At 32.1% G+C, this 21,505-nt stretch overlaps 2 protein-coding genes and 1 long non-coding RNA gene across 4 annotated transcripts; all 3 read right to left on the bottom strand.

Moving 5' to 3' along the window:
- Positions 1 to 403: 403 nt before the first annotated feature.
- Positions 404 to 6,695, bottom strand: LOC112726846 (uncharacterized). Of its 2 annotated transcripts, none has more exons than XM_072208792.1 (4): positions 4,570 to 6,695; positions 4,324 to 4,463; positions 1,177 to 3,514; positions 404 to 758 (listed from the first exon to the last, which is right to left on the bottom strand). In XM_072208792.1, the coding sequence occupies exon 3, from the start codon at positions 2,210 to 2,212 to the stop codon at positions 1,196 to 1,198; it is 1,017 nt and encodes a 338-aa protein (XP_072064893.1). In that variant the 5' UTR covers positions 2,213 to 3,514; positions 4,324 to 4,463; positions 4,570 to 6,695; the 3' UTR covers positions 404 to 758; positions 1,177 to 1,195. The 2 variants fall into 2 exon arrangements, with proteins under 2 accessions (XP_072064893.1, XP_025632168.1); XM_025776383.3 differs by having other exon boundaries at positions 1,177 to 2,248; positions 4,570 to 5,174.
- Positions 6,696 to 9,179: 2,484 nt separating this feature from the next.
- Positions 9,180 to 11,252, bottom strand: LOC140176972 (uncharacterized). Its single transcript, XR_011868305.1, has 3 exons — positions 10,476 to 11,252; positions 10,230 to 10,369; positions 9,180 to 9,392 (listed from the first exon to the last, which is right to left on the bottom strand). It is a non-coding gene; the product is annotated as an uncharacterized lncRNA (long non-coding RNA).
- Positions 11,253 to 11,260: 8 nt separating this feature from the next.
- Positions 11,261 to 20,679, bottom strand: LOC112729682 (uncharacterized). The gene is made up of 7 exons (XM_072208154.1): positions 20,575 to 20,679; positions 19,728 to 20,456; positions 18,779 to 19,594; positions 14,269 to 14,991; positions 12,464 to 13,294; positions 11,401 to 12,332; positions 11,261 to 11,306 (listed from the first exon to the last, which is right to left on the bottom strand). The coding sequence occupies exons 1-7, from the start codon at positions 20,677 to 20,679 to the stop codon at positions 11,261 to 11,263; spliced, it is 4,182 nt and encodes a 1,393-aa protein (XP_072064255.1).
- Positions 20,680 to 21,505: the final 826 nt, after the last annotated feature.

The following is a 21,505-nucleotide window of genomic DNA, read 5'->3' as shown; positions in this document are numbered from 1 at the left end:
TTTATGTAAAATAAATTTAATTAATTATATTAATTATAATTTAATATAACTAATTATTAAATAATTAATATAAATAATTAATTAAATAGATATATAAGTATTTAATATATTATAATTATTAATAAATTAATTATAATTTAATTATTTAATATATATATTTAATATATTTTTTATTTTTTTATTAACTTACCACATGGCATGATTTTATTGGTTGTTGCAAGTCCCTGTTTAGAGGGACTCTCAACCTTGATCCACGTAAAGAGTTTTCGTTTCCCTGTATATCAGAAGAAGAACTCTATTTCTTAGCATTGGAGTTGCTCTTAGAGATCACATTTTACACTCTCAATTTTTTTTAACAATTGAAAGGATCCATTTCCAGTTCGAAATGGCAATTGTCTATGTAGCCTATAATCCAATCAGAATGTTGTTGCCTATTATAAAGGAGGGCATCTTTTCTTACAATAATCTTTCACAATTTCGACACTGACCACACTCTTTCAATCATGTAAAATTATTACAATACACGTTCAATAACTTAAAATCCACACACACACCTTACATCTTGTATATAAATATAAGATATAATTTCATTCATAACACACACTTAGAATTATACCACATAAAAAGTAATCACACACTTCTTCCGGCATAATAATGCAGAAAAGAAAATATCCCCCTTGTTTTCTCCTGAATATTTGTTGCTGTGATGTGATGGATCACTCCACTATCCTCTTGCTGCATTCGGTGTTCCATAAAACCTTGGAAAATTCGTAAACAATTATGTTAGATATTCGCCAAAAGTTAAAATTGTTTTAAGATGGAAAGAAGCTAAACTCTTCAGGATTTGAGTTGAATGATTGCTGCCCAAACTTTGAGTAAAAAGAAATATATGTAACTGCATAAGATTAAGTTTTATGTTTTTCTAATTTGTCATAAACATGAGAATGTATCCATGCAAAATAAAAATGAAACCATAACCATTTCAATCTTTCTATTATGATTATTATTATTTTCTTTGGATTTCACAAAATTAATCTCTTCAGTTATTCTGTATGCACTTTAATTTGTTCATCAAACCCTTTATTAGGTAGGTATAAGGAAAAAGAAACGAACAGAAGTAACAAAAACACACACACATAATAATGCTTCTCTCAGTAAAAGATGAATCAAACTTACATGTTGAATTATGATTGTGCTAACTCATCAGTGCTGCTTCCTTGCTTCGATTCTCAAACTTTTGACTGACTATAGCATTTAGGTTATCCTCCGAGAAACGAACTCCATCTATGTACACCCTCCGTAAGTTTTGATGGTTGGGTAGTTCCACATCACCTTGTGAGAAAGTTTTCATGCTGCTGCATTCACTGATCCAAACTTCAACCCAATTCTTTTGGATTTTCAGAGTTGAGTTTCCCGCGAAAAAGCTTTCAAGTTTTGGCAATTGGCTAAGAGACAGCTTCTCGAGATTCGGGAACGCGAGATTTTCACGTGGCTTATCTACCTCTTCTGTTGCCACTACTATTGATTTCAATGACTCACACTTGGAAATCTCCATCTTGTTCAACAGTTTCAAGCTTTTGGCAGTTGAGAATGTGAACAAATGTTCCATTCTGTTGCATTCAGTAACCATGACGTCCTTCAGAACTGGGAAATTCAAAGTTGACTTTCCAGTGTAGAAGTTCTCAAGTTTTGGTAACTTGCTAAGAGACAATTCCTTGAGCTCTTGGAATGTGATGACATCATCATCATCATGTAATTGATAAGCCACTATTACACTTTGCAGTGCTTCACAGTTGGAAATGTATAAATGTTGCAGTTGAACAAGATATTTGGCGGTTGAAGACGTAAACAAAAGCTTCAAACTTGCACAACACTCTACTTCCAGCCATGCCAGATTAGAGGAGGCTACCCAGGTAAGAAGTTCTAATCCAGTGGATTCAAGCTTGTGTAGATTCCTGAGTTCCAATTTCTTAAGCCGTGAAAGGATCTTAGCATAGTTTTCTGTGTCAGGCAGTTTTGAAGGGAATATCTCTTTGAAAGCACTGTCGACCACCGCAAGCATCTCAATATTGGGCAGTGGCACCTTTGAAAAGAATTCAAGGGGAAATGCATCTGACTCATCAATATCATCAAAGCCCTGCAATTTAAGATATTTTATGTTTTGGTTGTCCAGATGAAGTAGTACTTTCTCAAGCATCTTCACACCTTCCATGTCCAGTGACAGTCGCTCCAAGTGAGGGGTAACATCCTAGAATTCAAAGTTAATAAGAAAGACAAGGCTACGATGAGAAGATAATTTCCTTACTCGATTTTTGAATTGTTGCAAAATGAACGCATTGATGAAATGGGTAAACCTTAATAATAAAATTAACAGAAACATTCACGAGTTTACAGAACTATGATGATTAATTAATGGGTAAATGATCAAATTCGTCATTGAAAAATTATTCGTCCTTTAAATTAGTCTCCAAAAATTTTTTTTAATTAAATTCGTCTTTTAAAAATTTTAAATTAATTCTATTAGTCATTCTGTCATTTTCTTTGTTGACGGTACCAAAATTTATTAATGTGGCACGTTAAGTGATACTACAACACACATAGGAGTCTTAATTGACTATTGTCAACATAAGTTTATGAAATTAGATCAAATTAAAACTTCATTGAGAGAATAATTTAAAACATTGAAATTCCTCAATTTAGGATTGATTTGATCTGATTTCATAAACTTATCATGTATATTAACCGCCAATCAAAACTACTAGGTGTGTGTTATGGTGTTTCAACAAATTTTGACATCGTTAGAGACGGAAATAACTAAAGGACGAAAATGACTAACTTAAAATATTTGAAAGACGAATTTGATTAAAAAAAAATTTTTACGGACTAATTTAGAGCTGACTATTTATTCATTGACACATGCATTCTCGTTGAGTATCTCGACATAATATACAACCATATTAAGTGTACATTAAAATCAGTCACTAAAATTAACTATAGTGTAAAATACATATTAAAATATAAATTACACATTAAAAATAACTCAAACTACATATATATTAATACATAAATATATAATAGCTGATTTTAGTATTAATTTTAGTATTCAAATAATATTTTTGGATAACGTATTTGACTTACACATGATAGGTATATTAAGAAATAAAATATGAATGTGGCGTTCTTATGTATGATGAATAAAGTCAAGTCTATTCAAACTAGGACTTTTGTCATGGCCCAAAACGAGCCATGACCGGCGCTCAGGAAAATAATCCCTAACAAGCCTAACCGACTCAACGATAAATTGAATAAAAAAAATAAAAAATATTTAAAATAGAAAATTACAGTTTCTAAAATGAATAATTACATATTTTTAATAAAAGATAAAATAAATAAACATGGATGGATCCTGCCTGTGACATATGGAGCATATACATCTAGGAACTCAACAAAAATAGATACTCATTGCAGATCGTGACTCTTGATTAGAAAATCTCACATAGTCAAGTATTTGTTCCTGAAAAATATTTTCAGAAAAAAGGAGTGAGTTTTGCAACTCAGTGACTAGACAATACATTTATAATCCACATGAGACCATATAAACATTATTGTCAAAGTAATTTAAATTAAAAAATAGCAGTTGATAATAATAAGTGAATCAATAAGGGAGTTCTCATACAGAAATCAAATCAAAAGTCCACACATGGGCGGCTCCACCTCTATGGGTAGCCCTTTCCTCTTGTGTGTCCTAACAGAATAACAGATCTAACGTGTGGCCTACACGTTAGGCTAGCAACACCCCTGCTAGTTGGAGTCTGAGTCAGATGCATCTAAGTTAACGTCATAATCGCCGTTAACTACGGTTTTCTAATACGAGCCTCCCAAACCAATTCAAAACATATAGTTTCAAATACAATGAATCTTCAATCTCTCAAATATATAAGGTATCAAATCAAATCAATCAGATAATATTTTTTTATCAGAAATCTTTTTAAATCATACTTTCTCAATCATAAAAAATATTTCATAATTTTAAAGTGAGTGCCAACAAATACTTTAATGTTTCAAAAGTATATATTCGAATAAAATCAATATTTTAAAATAATATAAAGCTTTATCAAACATATATATATATATATATATATATATATATAGTCTCATGTAAATCTCTAAAGTATGGATTTCATAAAAATAATTATTCAGCTATAATAAATCAATTATTCTAATCAAATCAAAGTTCTTCAATAACAGTTTTATAAATATAATTAAAAATTCATAATAGCATAAACCAAAAGCTTAACGGTTATAAATGTAAAGCATACTCACAGCATGGTCCTAACGGACCGAAGAGACCAAACCCAGAATGTCGAATTCAAGATAAGGAGGATTGAAGTAGAATAAAACGAATGAGCGCAGAATTTGGACCGGAGTAGCGACAAAATGGAGCTGGCGATAGTCCCAGAAATCTAAAACAGGCAAAACTAAAATCGAATTAAAACAAGGACAAGACAGATTAAATGGTGGCATAATAGGACATGAAAGCTAGAGCAGAATCAAGGAAAAAGGCTGGACCGGGATAGGCAACGACGACTTGGTTTAGGTACATCCAAACGGCGACAGGAACAACGCAGCGGACGTCCCTCCTTGGCGTTTCTTGGTGGCAGAGGCGCGGCGGCCTTAGCAGCAGCAGCAGCAGCGGAGTTCTAACGGCGGCAGAACCTCCCTGCGACCACTTCTCTCTCCACGCGCATTCTGTTTCTCTCCCGGCGACAGATCTGGCGGCGCGAAACGGAGGCACGAACGGCCGCGATGGTGGCTGGGCTTGACGGCGACGACCCTTCCCATGGCGGCTCTGGGTAGATCGGCGCGTCTTCCCTCTGTTTGCAAACCTCCATAGACGGCAATGATGAAGACCTCGACGGTGACGACGGCGACGGTGACGCCTCCTCCTTGCGCGGCTCTCTCTGTCCCTCGGTTCTGGCCTTCCTCGCGATGACACCACGGCGGCGACGGTGGCAGTGACGCCCACCGGCGCCACCTCCCTTCCTTCCTCTTCTCTTCCCTCTCTGGTTCTTCCCCTCTTCTCTTTTCCCTTTCTGTTCTTTTGTTCTGCTGTTGGAAGGGGTAAGGGTGGCTAGGGTTTTGGTGAGTGTGTGAGGGAGTGTTATGTCAAAGTTAGGGTTAGAATTTTGGTTTGGAAAAAAAAAAGAGAAGGGTATTATAGGGATTTTACATTCTACCCTCCTTAAAAAAAAATTTTCGCCCTCGAAAATTGATCGAAAGTTGATATAATCTGTAAGACCTTATTTGGTTTTAGCATTTTACCAAATATGTGAAAGAAGTATGAAGAGATGCAAAAGTTACAAGATAGGTTTTTGTTAAAAATATGCGGTTGACATTCACCGACTCACATTTTCTTGACAGCTCAGATGTACATAGCACTCTTCACTTCGTTCGTCAATCTCCTCAAAATACCTTCCTACTTCATACTCTCCTTGGTTCTATAGTATATATCTATAGAAGCAACCGGTCTTACGTCATGTCTTAGAATTACAACTTTTCAAACTTCAGCATCAATAAGCTGTGTCCTAATGAATTAACGTATCGTTTGCTATCTGGGAATCGCACGTGACACCGAAACAAGCATGGGTTTACTCAAAAGGATTCGAAACCTAGAAAGAGAAGAGCAAACATCACAGATGGTGTTCGCACGAACGTGGAAGGATGTTTAAGATTGCAATTAAACAATGATGTACAGAAATAATGAAATGTCCCAAAAAGAGAGTCAATTGAATCTTAACAAGAAAATCTGAATCAAAAAAATTTTGATAGAAACAATAAAAGAAAAGATAGTGCATTAGGTCAAAACAAGTTTAAGTTGGATCAAAGAACTACAAAGTTCACTAAAAGAAGGTAACCAAAGTCAATGGCAGTGTTTTTTTTTTCTTTTTTTTTTTTTCAAAAAGATTTTAAGTAGATGATTAAGGACACGATAAGGCAAGAAAAGAATCAAATCAATAACTTTTCCAAAGAAGATCTGGAACAAGAATTCGAGGAGAATATTAGAAGATATGATGTATCATAGTAAAGCAAGTTCAGATTACATCAAGGAGTTACATAGTTCACGTAAAGGAATGCAACGTCAACACCTATGTTGTCGAGAATCTATGGGATAGCCAAAAGCACGACGATAAGATCGAGATATGCATAAGATGTAGGACGTGAAACAAAATAATCAAATTTCCAATTTCAACAAGGATTAAAACAAGGAACTCTTGATATGAAATATAGCGGAGTGAACGATAAATAAAATCATGCGGCACGATTATAGCGCATACTTCAACACAAACCATCCCAAGAAGACCACCTAACGTTCCCAAACTTAACGATTACCATTACTTAAATAAAAGAAACGAAAGAGTTTAAAAGAACTATTTCTCGCAAGTTATAATTTCTAGCTCTCCGTATGCACCATGCTAAACAGTCATACCACAAGATGTGACGACGCTAGATAGAATATAGATTTTTTTTTTCTTTCAATAAAACTAGAAAGCGAACAAAACAAAACAAAGTCCAGCAGAACAATATCATCATAGCATAAGAGGCTTTAGGGCATAAGTAATTGTTGAAATCACCGAAAAAGCTTCACCATATTCCTTATTCTATAACCATTCCTCATCAGCATCATCATCAAGACTCTAAAAAGGCCAAAAATAATGAAAGTATTGCAAATAATTGAGAGAGTAAATTAGGAAAAGAACATAGATGTTGCATCCAAAATTAGAAGCTAGCATATATAAAAAATGGTATCACTTAAAAATTTTTATTTCTAAACATCAACAACCATAACAAAACGAAATATTCAAACACAATCAATCAAAGCATACAGATAAAGGAAAGATTCAAAACAACCAAATGCAATGTATGATAAAATTCAAAATAAATGAACCAATTAAAAAAGGAAACTCATGAAAAGAAAGAAAAAAAATGATAAATTTACATCTTCAAGATCAAACTGTGATCAATCCATACCCATTATTTCCTAGGTTAACAAGCTATGATGGAACAACTCAAGATCAAACCCAAAAACTCAAAAAGAACTCACAGTACAAAAATTTATTCATCAATTTATTAAGAGTATAGACATCCCCAATTTTCATACATTGCAAACAAAAAAATTTTTCAATCTTCATCGCCCACAATTTCAGTGCAAGGTGTCAAATACAGATGGGCTGGCAATTTAAAATATTTTCGACATAATTCTATTATCAATGAAAGAAAACTTATGTAACATATAGAAGTTTATGACTCAATATAGTATTTATTGTACAAGCACATGATTCTCAAGTGAGCATTACCATACTAATCATATGAATTTAAAAGGAAAAATTCTTCCTTGATATCTTAAAAGCAAAATATCTAAAGGAAATAGCATCACCCAATCGAGAGCCATCACTATATCATAAAGCCAATGACGTATAAGTTGAGCAATTAGAATTTAGTTCTTTCACTCTTTGTTCATGGAAGAATAATAACAAAAATAACTAAATAAATAATCGCATAAGTATGAAAGTCAAATTTAAACCATAAACACTTTATGAATAAGATAAGATATGAAAACCTCCTAGCTCACTATTAACTTATTTTAGCAATTTTCAACCAAGATTCATCAAGTTACAACCGCATCGATCACCAATTCAACAACACTTACATATTATTAAACTACTTTACAGCAGCAACCAATAACCTCATGCATCCCTCAAAAGCAATCAATTCAGATTACTTATTTGTTAATAATCACTAATCAAGCAACATATATCAGCAAAGAACTATCTAAATTAGTAACTAACTCTCACATGCAAGCTACAATTTAACATATATTCAAGATAATCATCATATGCTTTATAATCATTAGAATATAACAAGGAAAAAACTTGTATATAAACTTTGTTCAGCTTTGAGGATTTAGATATCTAGTCTTTTTCGTTGAAAATCAATAAAAATTCTTTTCAATATGCAAGATCTATAATCCCAATCTCACAAGGCACTATAAATCAAGAAAATTAATCTCTCTAAACCTTTGAGAATAAAAACTAGTTAAGAGCAGAAAAATTCTCAAAAAAACTAAGATGGAGAGAATTCTCAAGTTTTAGATCTTAGTCAAGAGCAAAATTCATTATCTAATCACCAACAAAAAGCAAGCGTTCATAATCTAGATATCACCTGAACAATCAGAAAAATAGTTCCATAACAGAAAAACCATATTTGACAACATAGTACCATAATAGAACCAAATCAGCAAATTAAAAAAAAACTCAACCAAACTTCTAGATTGAAAAACATTTCAATCCAGCCAATTAATCACCTAAATAATTCACTACACCTAAGTAGAGAAAATCATTAATCTAACAAACAACAATAACACTTCATTCATATGTTTATCGCATAATTCTTCTCCTTGAGCAACTGAATAACAATTTTTAAAATTATTGATTTGAAAGAAGGGATCACAAGCACCTCAAAATTTAGTCATAACTTCAAAGATTATCAACATAAAAATAAAAATTCAGATATCGCTTATCAAGTCCAAAACAAAGCATCTCGTTTAGTAACTCAATTAATTCATGCAATCCAAGATTTCAAATACAGCTCTATAAAGGAATTAGATAGTAATTCACAGCAAACACCAATCGGATCTTCTAAGTATTTCATGAAATATTGACATCAGGAATCATAGAGAACAACACAGACGAAAAAGATTAAAGCATGCATTCACAAAAATGGAAAAGATTAGAACTAGCTACAAGGCAGGAATCGCGAACCGGAACCAAAACTGAAACTATTGCAAGAACACGTTCGAGAAAATCTAGCAAAGGATAGGGCAAGATTGGGTACAAAAGGACAAGAGTAGAAAGAAGAGGCAGAGGACAGATGATCACAATAATCAGAAGACAACAATGACAGAGGACAAAGAGGACATTCCTATAGGCCTTTGATAGTGCCACAATTTGTACAAATAGGCGCGCTTCTATTTATATAATTGTGATCCTACCATAGGACACTTGCTCCATATTACACAGATTAAACCTAAGCTCTGATACCACTTTGTCATGGCCCAAAACGAGCCATGACCGGCGCTCAGGAAAATAATCCCTAGCAAGCCTAACCGACTCAACGATAAATTGAATAAAAAAAATAAAAAATATTTAAAATAGAAAATTACAGTTTCTAAAATGAATAATTACATATTTTTAATAAAAGATAAAATAAATAAACATGGATGGATCCTGCCTGTGATATATGGAGCATATACATCTAGGAACTCAACAAAAATAGATACTCATTGCAGATCGTGACTCTTGATTAGAAAATCTCACATAGTCAAGTATTTGTTCCTGAAAAATATTTTCAGAAAAAAGGAGTGAGTTTTGCAACTCAGTGACTAGACAATACATTTATAATCCACATGAGACCATATAAACATTATTGTCAAAGTAATTTAAATTAAAAAATAGCAGTTGATAATAATAAGTGAATCAATAAGGGAGTTCTCATACAGAAATCAAATCAAAAGTCCACACATGGGCGGCTCCACCTCTATGGGTAGCCCTTTCCTCTTGTGTGTCCTAACAGAATAACAGATCTAACGTGTGGCCTACACGTTAGGCTAGCAACACCCCTGCTAGCTGGAGTCTGAGTCAGATGCATCTAAGTTAACGTCATAACCGCCGTTAACTACGGTTTTCTAATACGAGCCTCCCAAACCAATTCAAAACATATAGTTTCAAATACAATGAATCTTCAATCTCTCAAATATATAAGGTATCGAATCAAATCAATCAGATAATATTTTTTTATCAGAAATCTTTTTAAATCATACTTTCTCAATCATAAAAAATATTTCATAATTTTAAAGTGAGTGCCAACAAATACTTTAATGTTTCAAAAGTATATATTCGAATAAAATCAATATTTTAAAATAATATAAAGCTTTATCAAACATATATATATATATATATATATATATATATATATATATATATATATATATATATATATAGTCTCATGTAAATCTCTAAAGTATGGATTTCATAAAAATAATTATTCAGCTATAATAAATCAATTATTCTAATCAAATCAAAGTTCTTCAATAACAGTTTTATAAATATAATTAAAAATTCATAATAGCATAAACCAAAAGCTTAACGGTTATAAATGTAAAGCATACTCACAGCATGGTCCTAACGGACCGAAGAGACCAAACCCAGAATGTCGAATTCAAGATAAGGAGGATTGAAGTAGAATAAAACGAATGAGCGCAGAATTTGGACCGGAGTAGCGACAAAATGGAGCTGGCGATAGTCCCAGAAATCTAAAACAGGCAAAACTAAAATCGAATTAAAACAAGGACAAGACAGATTAAATGGTGGCATAATAGGACATGAAAGCTAGAGCAGAATCAAGGAAAAAGGCTGGACCGGGATAGGCAACGACGACTTGGTTTAGGTACATCCAAACGGCGACAGGAACAACGCAGCGGACGTCCCTCCTTGGCGTTTCTTGGTGGCAGAGGCGCGGCGGCCTTAGCAGCAGCAGCAGCAGCGGAGTTCTAACGGCGGCAGAACCTCCCTGCGACCACTTCTCTCTCCACGCGCATTCTGTTTCTCTCCCGGCGACAGATCTGGCGGCGCGAAACGGAGGCACGAACGGCCGCGATGGTGGCTGGGCTTGACGGCGACGACCCTTCCCATGGCGGCTCTGGGTAGATCGGCGCGTCTTCCCTCTGTTTGCAAACCTCCATAGACGGCAATGATGAAGACCTCGACGGTGACGACGGCGACGGTGACGCCTCCTCCTTGCGCGGCTCTCTCTGTCCCTCGGTTCTGGCCTTCCTCGCGATGACACCACGGCGGCGACGGTGGCAGTGACGCCCACCGGCGCCACCTCCCTTCCTTCCTCTTCTCTTCCCTCTCTTTCTGTTCTTTTGTTCTGCTGTTGGAAGGGGTAAGGGTGGCTAGGGTTTTGGTGAGTGTGTGAGGGAGTGTTATGTCAAAGTTAGGGTTAGAATTTTGGTTTGGAGAAAAAAAAAAGAGAAGGGTATTATAGGGATTTTACAACTTTCACATTAACAAAACTATAAGAGGTTATGAATATTATTAATGCAAGAGCTTTCTTACCTTTCCAGCTGAAGCAATACTATCTGGTGCAAATTTCTTCAGCAATTTACAATGATAAACATCCAGTTCTCTTAGCTCGGGCCAATTTAGAATTTGCATTCCAGCATAAATGTGTGTAAGATCTGGCAAATCCTGCAGCGTCAACGATGTTAACGTAGGGAACATACTAAGCTCTTTGTTTGTTTCTTCAGTGGCTGCTTCATTGTTTGCAACAATTTCAACTAACTCCTCACAGTTCCTCACATCTAATTTTTGTATGCTACCCATGGAAACTGATATTGGGAGCAAATTCTTTATGCTTTTACAATCAATAACAACCACTTCCTCCAGACATGGAAGGCTGACACTTCCTTTAGGATCCTTGTTCCAAACTTTCCTCAGAGCTGGCAGATGCTCCAAAGTCAATTTCTTCAAAGGAATAACAGTAATCATGTTTGCATTTTCATCATTTTTTGGTGCATCTTCCACATCAAATATTGTTTCAAAGGAACCACATTTCCCAACCACCAACTCTTCCAATTTATGAAGGCAAGGTAACAAATGCCATGGCAGTAATGCATTTGATGATGAAAATTCACGTTCTTGCCTTCCATGATAAAGGAAGTTCAGATTTGGCAAATTCCAGAGAGTTAGACTGGATAGATTGGGGAACATGTTCATGCTGACCTGTTTGTTTACACCTAATTCATCTCCTGTGACAATTTCAACTAACTCCGCACAATTCTTCACTTCTAACCTTTCTATGTCACCCTTGGCAACTGACTCTGGGAGCAAGAATCTTATGCTTTTACATTCATCAACAATAATCTTCATTATGTCTGGATGACTGAGCTTTCCTTCAGGATCTTTGTTCCAAACATGCCTCAGGGTTGGAAGTTTCTCTAAAGTCATTGTAAACAAAGGAATAACAATCATGTTTGGTGTATCTTTTACTTCAAAAATTGTCTCAACAGAATTGCATTCCCGCACCTTCAATGTATTTAATCCCCCCAGTAACGGAAATAAATGAGATGGTATTGCAGTTGTTAAGAATTCACAGCCTTCCACTTCCAAGAGTTTCAAATAATCGAAACTAGAGTATGAGACCTCTGGGAAATGCATTTTACCAAGCCATAAATCTTTCAACTCCGGGTGATTCCGGAGAATAAGATGATATTCCTGAGTTTCGTTATATTCAGAAAAAGACAATACTATTATAAGATGATAAAAGTATTATTGGCTACACAAATTTGGAAGCAACATTGAAGCCAGAATAACATTTTGATGGAGATAAATTCAAAAGTGTTTACCTGTTGTAGAGACTTCCACGCAACAGCGACGTTTAGATCATCGCAGAAGAGCAAATCATCATTTGATGAGGTGTAAGAAACTTGAATTGGTCTAGAAGGTTCCACATGTATTGCTGTTTGAGAGAAAATTTTCATCCTGGGACACTGCTCAATTTCCACAGAAATCAAAGAGGGTAACTTCAACATGCCATTCTCTGAATAAAAGCATTCCAGCCTTTCCAAAGATAAAAGACTTATCCTCTCTAGCCGCTTGAATTCAACTGCAGAAACTGTAGCTGTTTCATCACTTTGCTGTTCTTTTCCCACTATTTCTTTCAATGAATCACAGTACAAAACTTTCAGCTCCTGAAGCTGTATCAGCATTTTTGCTGAGGAGGATGTGAATAAACACTGCAATCCATGACACCCCTCTATATGCAATTCCTTCAGATTGGAGCAAGATTGTCCTAACGTTGTCAATTTTGGACATTCATAAACCTGTAATAGCCGCAGCTTTAACAAGTACTCTAGACCACTAATGGAGTTCAGCTCAGATAGTGACCACAACTTCAATTCTTTCAAGTCAAGTATCCTCTTAGCCGCTTCGGGAATATTAATGGTTTTGCAATGGTTGCCATATATTTCAATGATCTCTAAATTGGGTGTCTTGTCTAGTATCTCTAATGGTGTAGTAGAGTTCTCTCTGACATCATTGTTCTTCTCTTCATCAAAGTCAACAAGGTTAAGTTCGTTTAAACACGGAAGGCCTTGATTCATAGATTGTCCAAGCCATGAACTTAATTCCAAAGTGTGATTTTTATTGAGCATTAACTTCTCCACCTTGAAAATAGCCTATTAAAGGAAGCACAAATATGAAAGAAAGGGTCAGGGGTGTGAGGGACAAAAATAACAGAAAAAGAGAGCGAAAAAGAAGTACAAATATAATGTGCATACTATAGTGTGAGATAAAACTTCAATATATTTTAATTATATTCTTGATTTAAGTGAACATTTAAAATAAATAATTAACTAAAATAATAATGATATATACACATAATTTATACTGTAAATATGTGTTAAGAATACAAAAATAAAACGATTTTTTTTATAATTAAAAAAAAACAAGAATAGAATTTTAAAGTTTTCAATAACATCAAAGGTCTTACTAATAACTAACAAGTTATGTTGTTAAGGAAAAAACTAAGCACTTATAATAACATAGCAAAACTCTTAACATTAAATACAAATAAGCTCATAACTTTTTTATAAATTATTAATATTTTGTCTTCTTAACAAAGTCTCCTTACAAAATCCAAATTATTATGCAACTCTCTATCTTCACCTAATTAAGAATTATTTAAAAATATAATTTTTAAATTACTTTTGATTCAAAATTTTCTAATAATTATTTATTAAGACAGAAAGAAAAAAGATAAAGTATATTTTTTGTCTTTAAAATTGGCTAAAATTTTCAAAAATACCCCTAAGTTTTATTTTGTTTCAATTTTGTCCTAGAAGTTTCGATTTGCATCAAATTTATACCTAACGACTATTTTTTAAAAAAAATCATGACCAATTCAAGAATAACTACACAAGAACAACATTTAATATAAGCAAATCAAATATATTTATCATGCATTATTGTTAAATTAGTCCTATTTTTTTTTTAAATTTAGTTGCCAAGGATATATTTGATGCAAATCGAAAATTTTTAGAACAAAATTAAAACAAAATAAAACTTAAGAATATTTTTAAATTTTTTAACAAACTTCAAAGACAAAAATATACTTTACCCGAAAATAATAGGTAAAAAGAATATTTATTACATCTTTATTGGTGAAGAGGGGTTGTCTCCTGCTGGGATTTTCAAGAAGTTGTTGTTGATGAGAGTGAAGCAGTTCCAACTCGTCACTACATCCAAACACCTGTAACTCATTTAAATCGGGGCACTCCAAAGTGAAATTTCCCGAGTAAAAGTAACTGAATCGGGGCAAAAGACACAGTGCTAGCGTGGTTAAATTCGGAAACTCAAAATTTTCTGTTCTTTCCATTGCTTCCTCTTCCTTTCTAACTATTTCAAGCAACCCTTCACATTGTGCTACAGCGAGTTCCTCGAGCTTTTTAAGATTTCTGGCCAAGGATAATGGAAACACAGCTTTCAATTCGCCACAACCTAAGATTGTCACCTGCTGCAGATTTTGAAAGCCCAGAATCCCCTGTTTTTCATGTTGCCACACATGCGTCACATTTTGTAGCCCAGTTAAAGTCAGCTTCTTCAGCTGGAATGATGTTTCCTTGATCTTAGTGTTGTCCATTTCAAATATGGTTTGTATAGTGGAGCACTGATCCACTTCCAATTCTTCTAAGATCTTCAAAGAAAGAAGAACATTGGATGGGATTGCATATGATTTGAAGTCACAACGCTGCAGCTTTAAAGTTTTCAAATTGTCAAACAAGTCTTCTTGTAGGCTTTTGTTACTTTCCCAGAATGGTTCCAGATAATCAAGATGTTCAATCACACTTAATTCCTCCATGCATTCGAAAAAATCCTGGGAACATATGATAAGTTTATGATTAGTTCAGTAATATGATATTTATACAATTATACTATACTGCAAAATTGAATGCGTAGACTGTAAAACGAATTATGACTCTGGACTTTAGTGAAATAGAGAACTAAAAAAACTTTAAAAAGGAGATATGGGATTGAAGAAAAATATATGAATTTAATTGCCATTCATTTTTAAGGTAAAAATATCTTAGTTGGAGATTCAATAATTATATATATCTATTCTTATTATATAAACTACCCGCGCGATGCGCAGAATGGTAAATTAATGATAGTATAAAATATATTTTAATAAGTATTATATTGTTTAAAAATTAATTAAAATATATACAAATTAATATTAAATTTGATGTATTTTTTGTATTGAAGTTGTGCAAAACTACATCTTCATTTGTTTTTTTTTGCATTGTTTTAATTGATGGACTTAGTCTTCTTGTATGGTGTTTGTTCTCTTTTTTTATTTTCGATTGTTGTTAGACTTGTTTTTTTTCCATATGTTATTGTGAAGACATGTTCTTTCTAAACTGTTAATTTGTATACATTTTCTATTATCTTTTTCATTCCATCTTTGTATGTATGTTCTTCGTTTGAACATGTGCCTTAGATTTATTTACTTTTCTTTCTCCTTAATCTCTTAAAGTTTGTTCCTATAATAAAAAAATATATAAATGAGCAATATAAATAATGTTTTAAATAAATACAATTTTTGTAGTATTACCTGTCAAATTTGTTGTAATAGGATTTGAGTTTAGTATTTTTTGTTGGGACAAATATAATAGTATATTGTTGAGAGCCTTTTTTTCTTCTATCAGGCTATGCCTTGGGTGATACAAACTCAAATAGTATTGGAAAATGATTAAAATTGATTCTTTAATTTAAATAACATATTAAAATAAGTATAGTTAAAAAGATCTTAAAATATAATTATATATAAAGTATTACAAAAATTTTAAAAAATTATAAATAGTATAAGTAATAAGAGTTTTTTTTTTGTAAATTTGTTTTAAAAATATAATAAATATTTTTATTATGTAATCATCTAATAAAATCATTTCTAAGTAGATAAGTTCCTCTTTATTCGTTAGTGTAAATATTTTTCATAGGTGAAATTGTGAAATGAAGTAATAGTGTTAAAAGTCTTATGTATGATATATAAGTAGATTAAATAGGATGAAATTTAAATATTTTGTAACTTAAAATTTATTATGATAATATTATTATTATGATACTCTTAATGTAGATATTTATTACATTTAATTAATGCTTTATATTTCTATTGAATAATAATATGTAATAAATTAATTAATTAATTATGCATGGGAGTTATGGTTTTAATTTTTTTAATATTTTATTAAAAATTGATTGATTGATTAATTTCTAAAGTTTTGCCAAGTAATCAAAATTGATGACATGACATCATTAGAAGAAGAAATATGGCTTAAATCTAATGTACAAAGAGTTGGTATATTAGATTTAAGCCATGATTAAGCCAACTCTTTGTACATTAAGCCAACTCATTTGTACATTATCATATGATAAACATGACATCATTAAGCCAATTCTTTGTACATTAGATTTAAGCCATATTTCTTCTTCTAATAATGTCATGTCATCAACTTTGATTATTTGGTAAAACTTTAAAATTTAATCAATCAATTAATTTTTAATAAAATATTAAAAAAATTAAAACCATAACTCTCATGCATAATTAATTAATTAATTACATATTATTATTCAATAGAAATATAAAGCATTAGTCAAATGTAATAAACATCTACATTAAAAGTATTATCTCAAATCTTATCATTATTGGACACAATTGTCTCAAATCTAATTACACTCCAAGTCACTAATAAGGCAATAACACTAAAGCATTATCTCAATCGAAGAATTTATGCAGCCTCACACTTGTATTAGAAGTCAAAGTAAATTATTTTAACTTTAAAAAAGACTCTCAACAATGCACTGTTACTGAGATATTTATCCCAACAAAAAATACTGAAACCCAACTCCTTTTACAACAAATCTAACAAGTAATACTACAAAATTTTTATTTATTCAAAACATCATTTATATTGCTCATCATTTATATTCTTTATTGATTATAAGAACCAACTTCACCAACACTAATATCATCAGATCTAGATGACATACCAATCAAGAGATTAAAGAGAAAAAATAGTAAACGAATCGAAGGCACATCTTCATATGAAGAACATACATACAAAGATGGAACAAAAAAGACAATAAAAAATGTATACAAGTTTCTAGTTTAAAAAGAAAATGTCTTCACAAGAACATATAAAAAAAAGAAACAAGTCTAATAACAATCGAAAATAAAAAAAAAGGAGAACAAACACCATATAAGAAGACTAAGTCCATCAATTAAAACAAATACAAAAATAAAAACAACAAATAAAGATGTAATTTTGTACAACTTCAATATAAAAAAAATTTATATTATAAAATATTTTAAATAAAAAATACATCAAATTTAATATTAATTTATATATATTTTAATTAATTTATAAACAATATAATACTTATAAAAATATATTTTATACTATCTATAATTTACCACTCCGCATATTGCGTGGATCTCAATCTAATATATATATATATATATATATATATATAAAGCTTGTTTTACACTGTTCAAGTAGAAATTTATAACAACACACTTTTTTTTTCTCCTCTTTTTTCCTTTTTCATTTGTTTTTTCTTTTGGTGAATTTTATGATACCTCTAATTTGGTGTTTAATTTTTATTTAATTTATTTTTATGATAAATTTTAAATATTTAATAATTATTTAATTTTATACTTTTTAAATTTAAATATTAATTTTTAATTTTTCTAATAAATTAGACAGGTGCTATAACAATCACCTCCTCTTTTTTTTTCCTGCAAGTCTTCTCCTATTTATGCATATTCTTTCCTTCTTCTTTCTCCATATATTAATAAATATTTAAATGTACCCTAATATTTATGTCTATTATGTTTTTCACTCTTTTTTAAATTTTAAAAATTATTTTATCAAATATAATTATTCTTGTTTATACTTATTAAAAAGAATTTTAATTTAATTTATACTATGTTAATTATTAACTACTCCTATCAACTAATTCTGGTTAAGCATAACAACTTTCTAACTATCGTAAATTAACTGCTAGAAACTAACTTCTACTCACTATCATACATTCAGCAACGTGATGAGTACACTATACCACCTAATATACTAAGTAACCATAATATATCAAGCAATAATTTTCACCCATATTTACAAGAATTAAATATATAATTTGCACATATATTTACTAGAGTTTGCATACATGAATTAATACGTATCTACATTTTTTAGAATTTGTATACATAAATTAGTAAAATATATTTGTTGAAGACAATTTAATGTTTATACTGATTAGATGATGGCCAAAATTACTAAAAACTGCTAAACCCAAGAGTTTCTTTTTTTCTAATAATCAACTCTCTAAACCTTAGGACATATATATAATTACGTAGACTATCTCATTTGTGTTATTTTCCATCCCATGAATAAGTAGGGAAAAAAAGAAAAATGAAACACATCAAATTTACAATACTTCCATTTTATGTTGAACTTTTTCTATTATTTTGTACCGGAAATTCAAACATAATCTTAATTAAGTAATAGTTTGTTAATTTTAATCTTTAAAGTAAATGAGGAGAAGAGAAAACTATCAAAAGAATGATGAAGAAATTGAAATAGTTTATCCATATATAGATGTACGTTGTGTTTGAATATATATTGTATCGTATCTTGTAAATTCTCCTTCCAATACCATCTCATCTTCTCTTTGTCATCATCAAGATACACCTTTTGCAGAATCGGTGTGTTACTGACTCCTTGAGAGAAATTTTCTAACTTGGGGCAGACATTCATCACGAATTTCTCCAATATCGGAAAATGGAAGGAACAACTCTTGAAACTACAAAAACTTTGTAGGCTGTCTAATGCCACAAGCTCAAGAGTTGTCAGTTGTTCAAAAATGAGGTCAACCTCACCTAAATTTTCTCTGTCACATGACACAATTTCCACTAAAGATTGGCAGTTGATTATCTTCATGGTGTTAAGTTGACCCAATCTTCTTGCCGTGGATGGTGATATTAAATATTTTAGTCCTTTGCAGCCAACTACTTCCAGCTTTGTCAAGTGAGAGAGGCATACAGAGGAAGGTGCTAGAGTCTCCAAACGTGGACAATCCTTTAAAGTCAATGACTCAATCATCTGAAGAATCGCGTCTCGTTCAAAGCCGATTCCCTCAAGATATGGTAAATCCATTAAATTCAAGCCTTTCAGCTTTGGAACAACCCCCAATCTTTCAATATTAGGAGGCCTTTCAAGAGGAACCAATTTTTGAAAATAACATCTATTCAACCAAAGGCTCATCAAGTTTGGATTGCTATGAAGGAAAGCATATAGGACATCAGTACTATCCAATTGAGAAAAATGAAGCTCTTCTAATTTGTCCATTCGGGAGTCATAGTTACTTAACAACTTTGCATGCTGTGACCCAATTTGCAAGGACTTCAACTCATTGAGCGCCTATAAAGATAAATAACCAAAAGAAGAATTAAGGTAGAGTTTTAGTTATTTATATATCTTAGCTATAAATTTTATGTGCTCAAATTTTCTATGGAGTAAAAATAATAATCAAATGTTTGAAGGCATTATCTACCTCTTCAAAAAAATACATAGGCTTTCTTTGTGCATCTGTGGTGTCTCTTTTGAAATGTGGTTCCAACTTGTCACAAATTTCAATAGACAAGTCATTCAATGCTGGCAACTTTAATTCATAGTCTCTTCGGCAGAATCTCTTAAATTTTGGTAGTCTCAGAAATTTGACTGTTGCCAGTTTGGTGAACTCAATAGTATTACTTGGGTTATTGGCATCTTCTTCCTCAGCTACAATTTCCCTCAATTGAGAACAATCTGACACCACAAGGTATTCAAGATTATCTTCAATAGTCTTGGCTACATGAAAAGAAAATATGTTTTCCAACCTGCCACATTCTTGAACCCATATCTTTTGTAGATTCTTCAAGTTAAAGTTCCCTTCCGGCCGATCTTTCTTCCAGTTAAACAAATGCTCCAATTTTGGGAGTGTTTGTAAATGAACATCTTGTAGTTTGATTGTTGCATACCTACTAGTACCAGCAAGCTTATTTTTCCCATCCAGGTTAAATATAGCTTTTATTGACTTGCAATTAGTAACTCTTAAGCTGCTTAAATGTTCAAATATTCCCACCATGTCATGAGTAAAAACATGATTCAATTTACCACACTCATTAATAACTGCTGTCTCCAACTTGACAAAGGAATCTACAGGGAATTCAAAGTCACATATCTCACTCAAACTCTTCATGTTACTCACTTTGATATTCTTCAAATTTGGAAAGATTGTTTCCTGTTTTAGTTCACAACAGCAAGGAACAGAAATTAAGCCAATGGCCATATAAGCAACTAAGTACTAAGATTGTGATCTGGGTTAAAATTAACAACAATAAATATAAACTTATACATACCTTCTTTTTAACATCAGTACTGCCTTTATCTTTTGAAAATATGAGTTTCATTTTGTCACATTCCGTGATAGAAAGGCTTTGTAGTTTCACCATATTTCTAGCCATAGATAATGATAATAAAAATTCCAAATTCCCACAACCCTTCACTTCCAAGTGTACCAATTCTGCAAAAGGTGGCTTTTGGCCGATCCATAGTTGGTGGATTTGGATGGAGGACAACTCAATTTTCTCCAATTTGGAAAATTTAACCTATGAAGCAACACAAAAAATTAGTAATTTCGATCCAGGAATCAAAGATATATTCTGAAACAAACATGCAGACTAAAATCAGCCATCGTGTATTTGTCTATAAATACATGTATAGTTTAACTCATTTTTAATGTATTTTGTATTTCAATATGTATGCTACATTGGTGACTGATTTTGGTATATACCTGGTTGATTTTGAAATTATATATGAAAAAACAAATCAATCTTTTAATTCTAGATGTCTGTTTGAAGAGCCAATGACAATCTTATAACTGCAAATTATTGAAAAACAAATCCTTTGGCAAACGGTCAACGCTTGGGATTTGTAAGTCAATATTTGATAGATTCAGATTCTCTAACTCTGAAAGACTAGCATTGTCATGACTCTCCCATTCAGTGGAGATGTTGCTCATGTACAATTCCTCCAAACTAGTCAGGTTTGAGATTAAACCAGGTGGAATGACTTCTAGTTTAGTGTTTTTTAAAAGTGTGGAAGATACACAAATCCAAGAATCCGATTTCTGTACCTCAAATTTTTTTCATTTTTTTAACAGAAATTTTTCGTTCCGATTTCTGTACCACTCACAAATCGGACGATCCGATTTCTGATTCTCTAATTAAACGATTCCACATTTGAGAATAACATCCCAACCGTCCACATTTCAAAAAAACACCATTGCTA

The sequence above is a fragment of the Arachis hypogaea genome, chromosome 12 (genome assembly GCF_003086295.3).
Source record: "Arachis hypogaea cultivar Tifrunner chromosome 12, arahy.Tifrunner.gnm2.J5K5, whole genome shotgun sequence".
In the NCBI taxonomy this organism is placed as follows: Eukaryota; Viridiplantae; Streptophyta; class Magnoliopsida; order Fabales; family Fabaceae; genus Arachis; species Arachis hypogaea.
The sequence above is the reverse complement of the archived record's forward strand: the minus strand, read 5'-3'. Positions and strand labels throughout refer to the sequence as shown.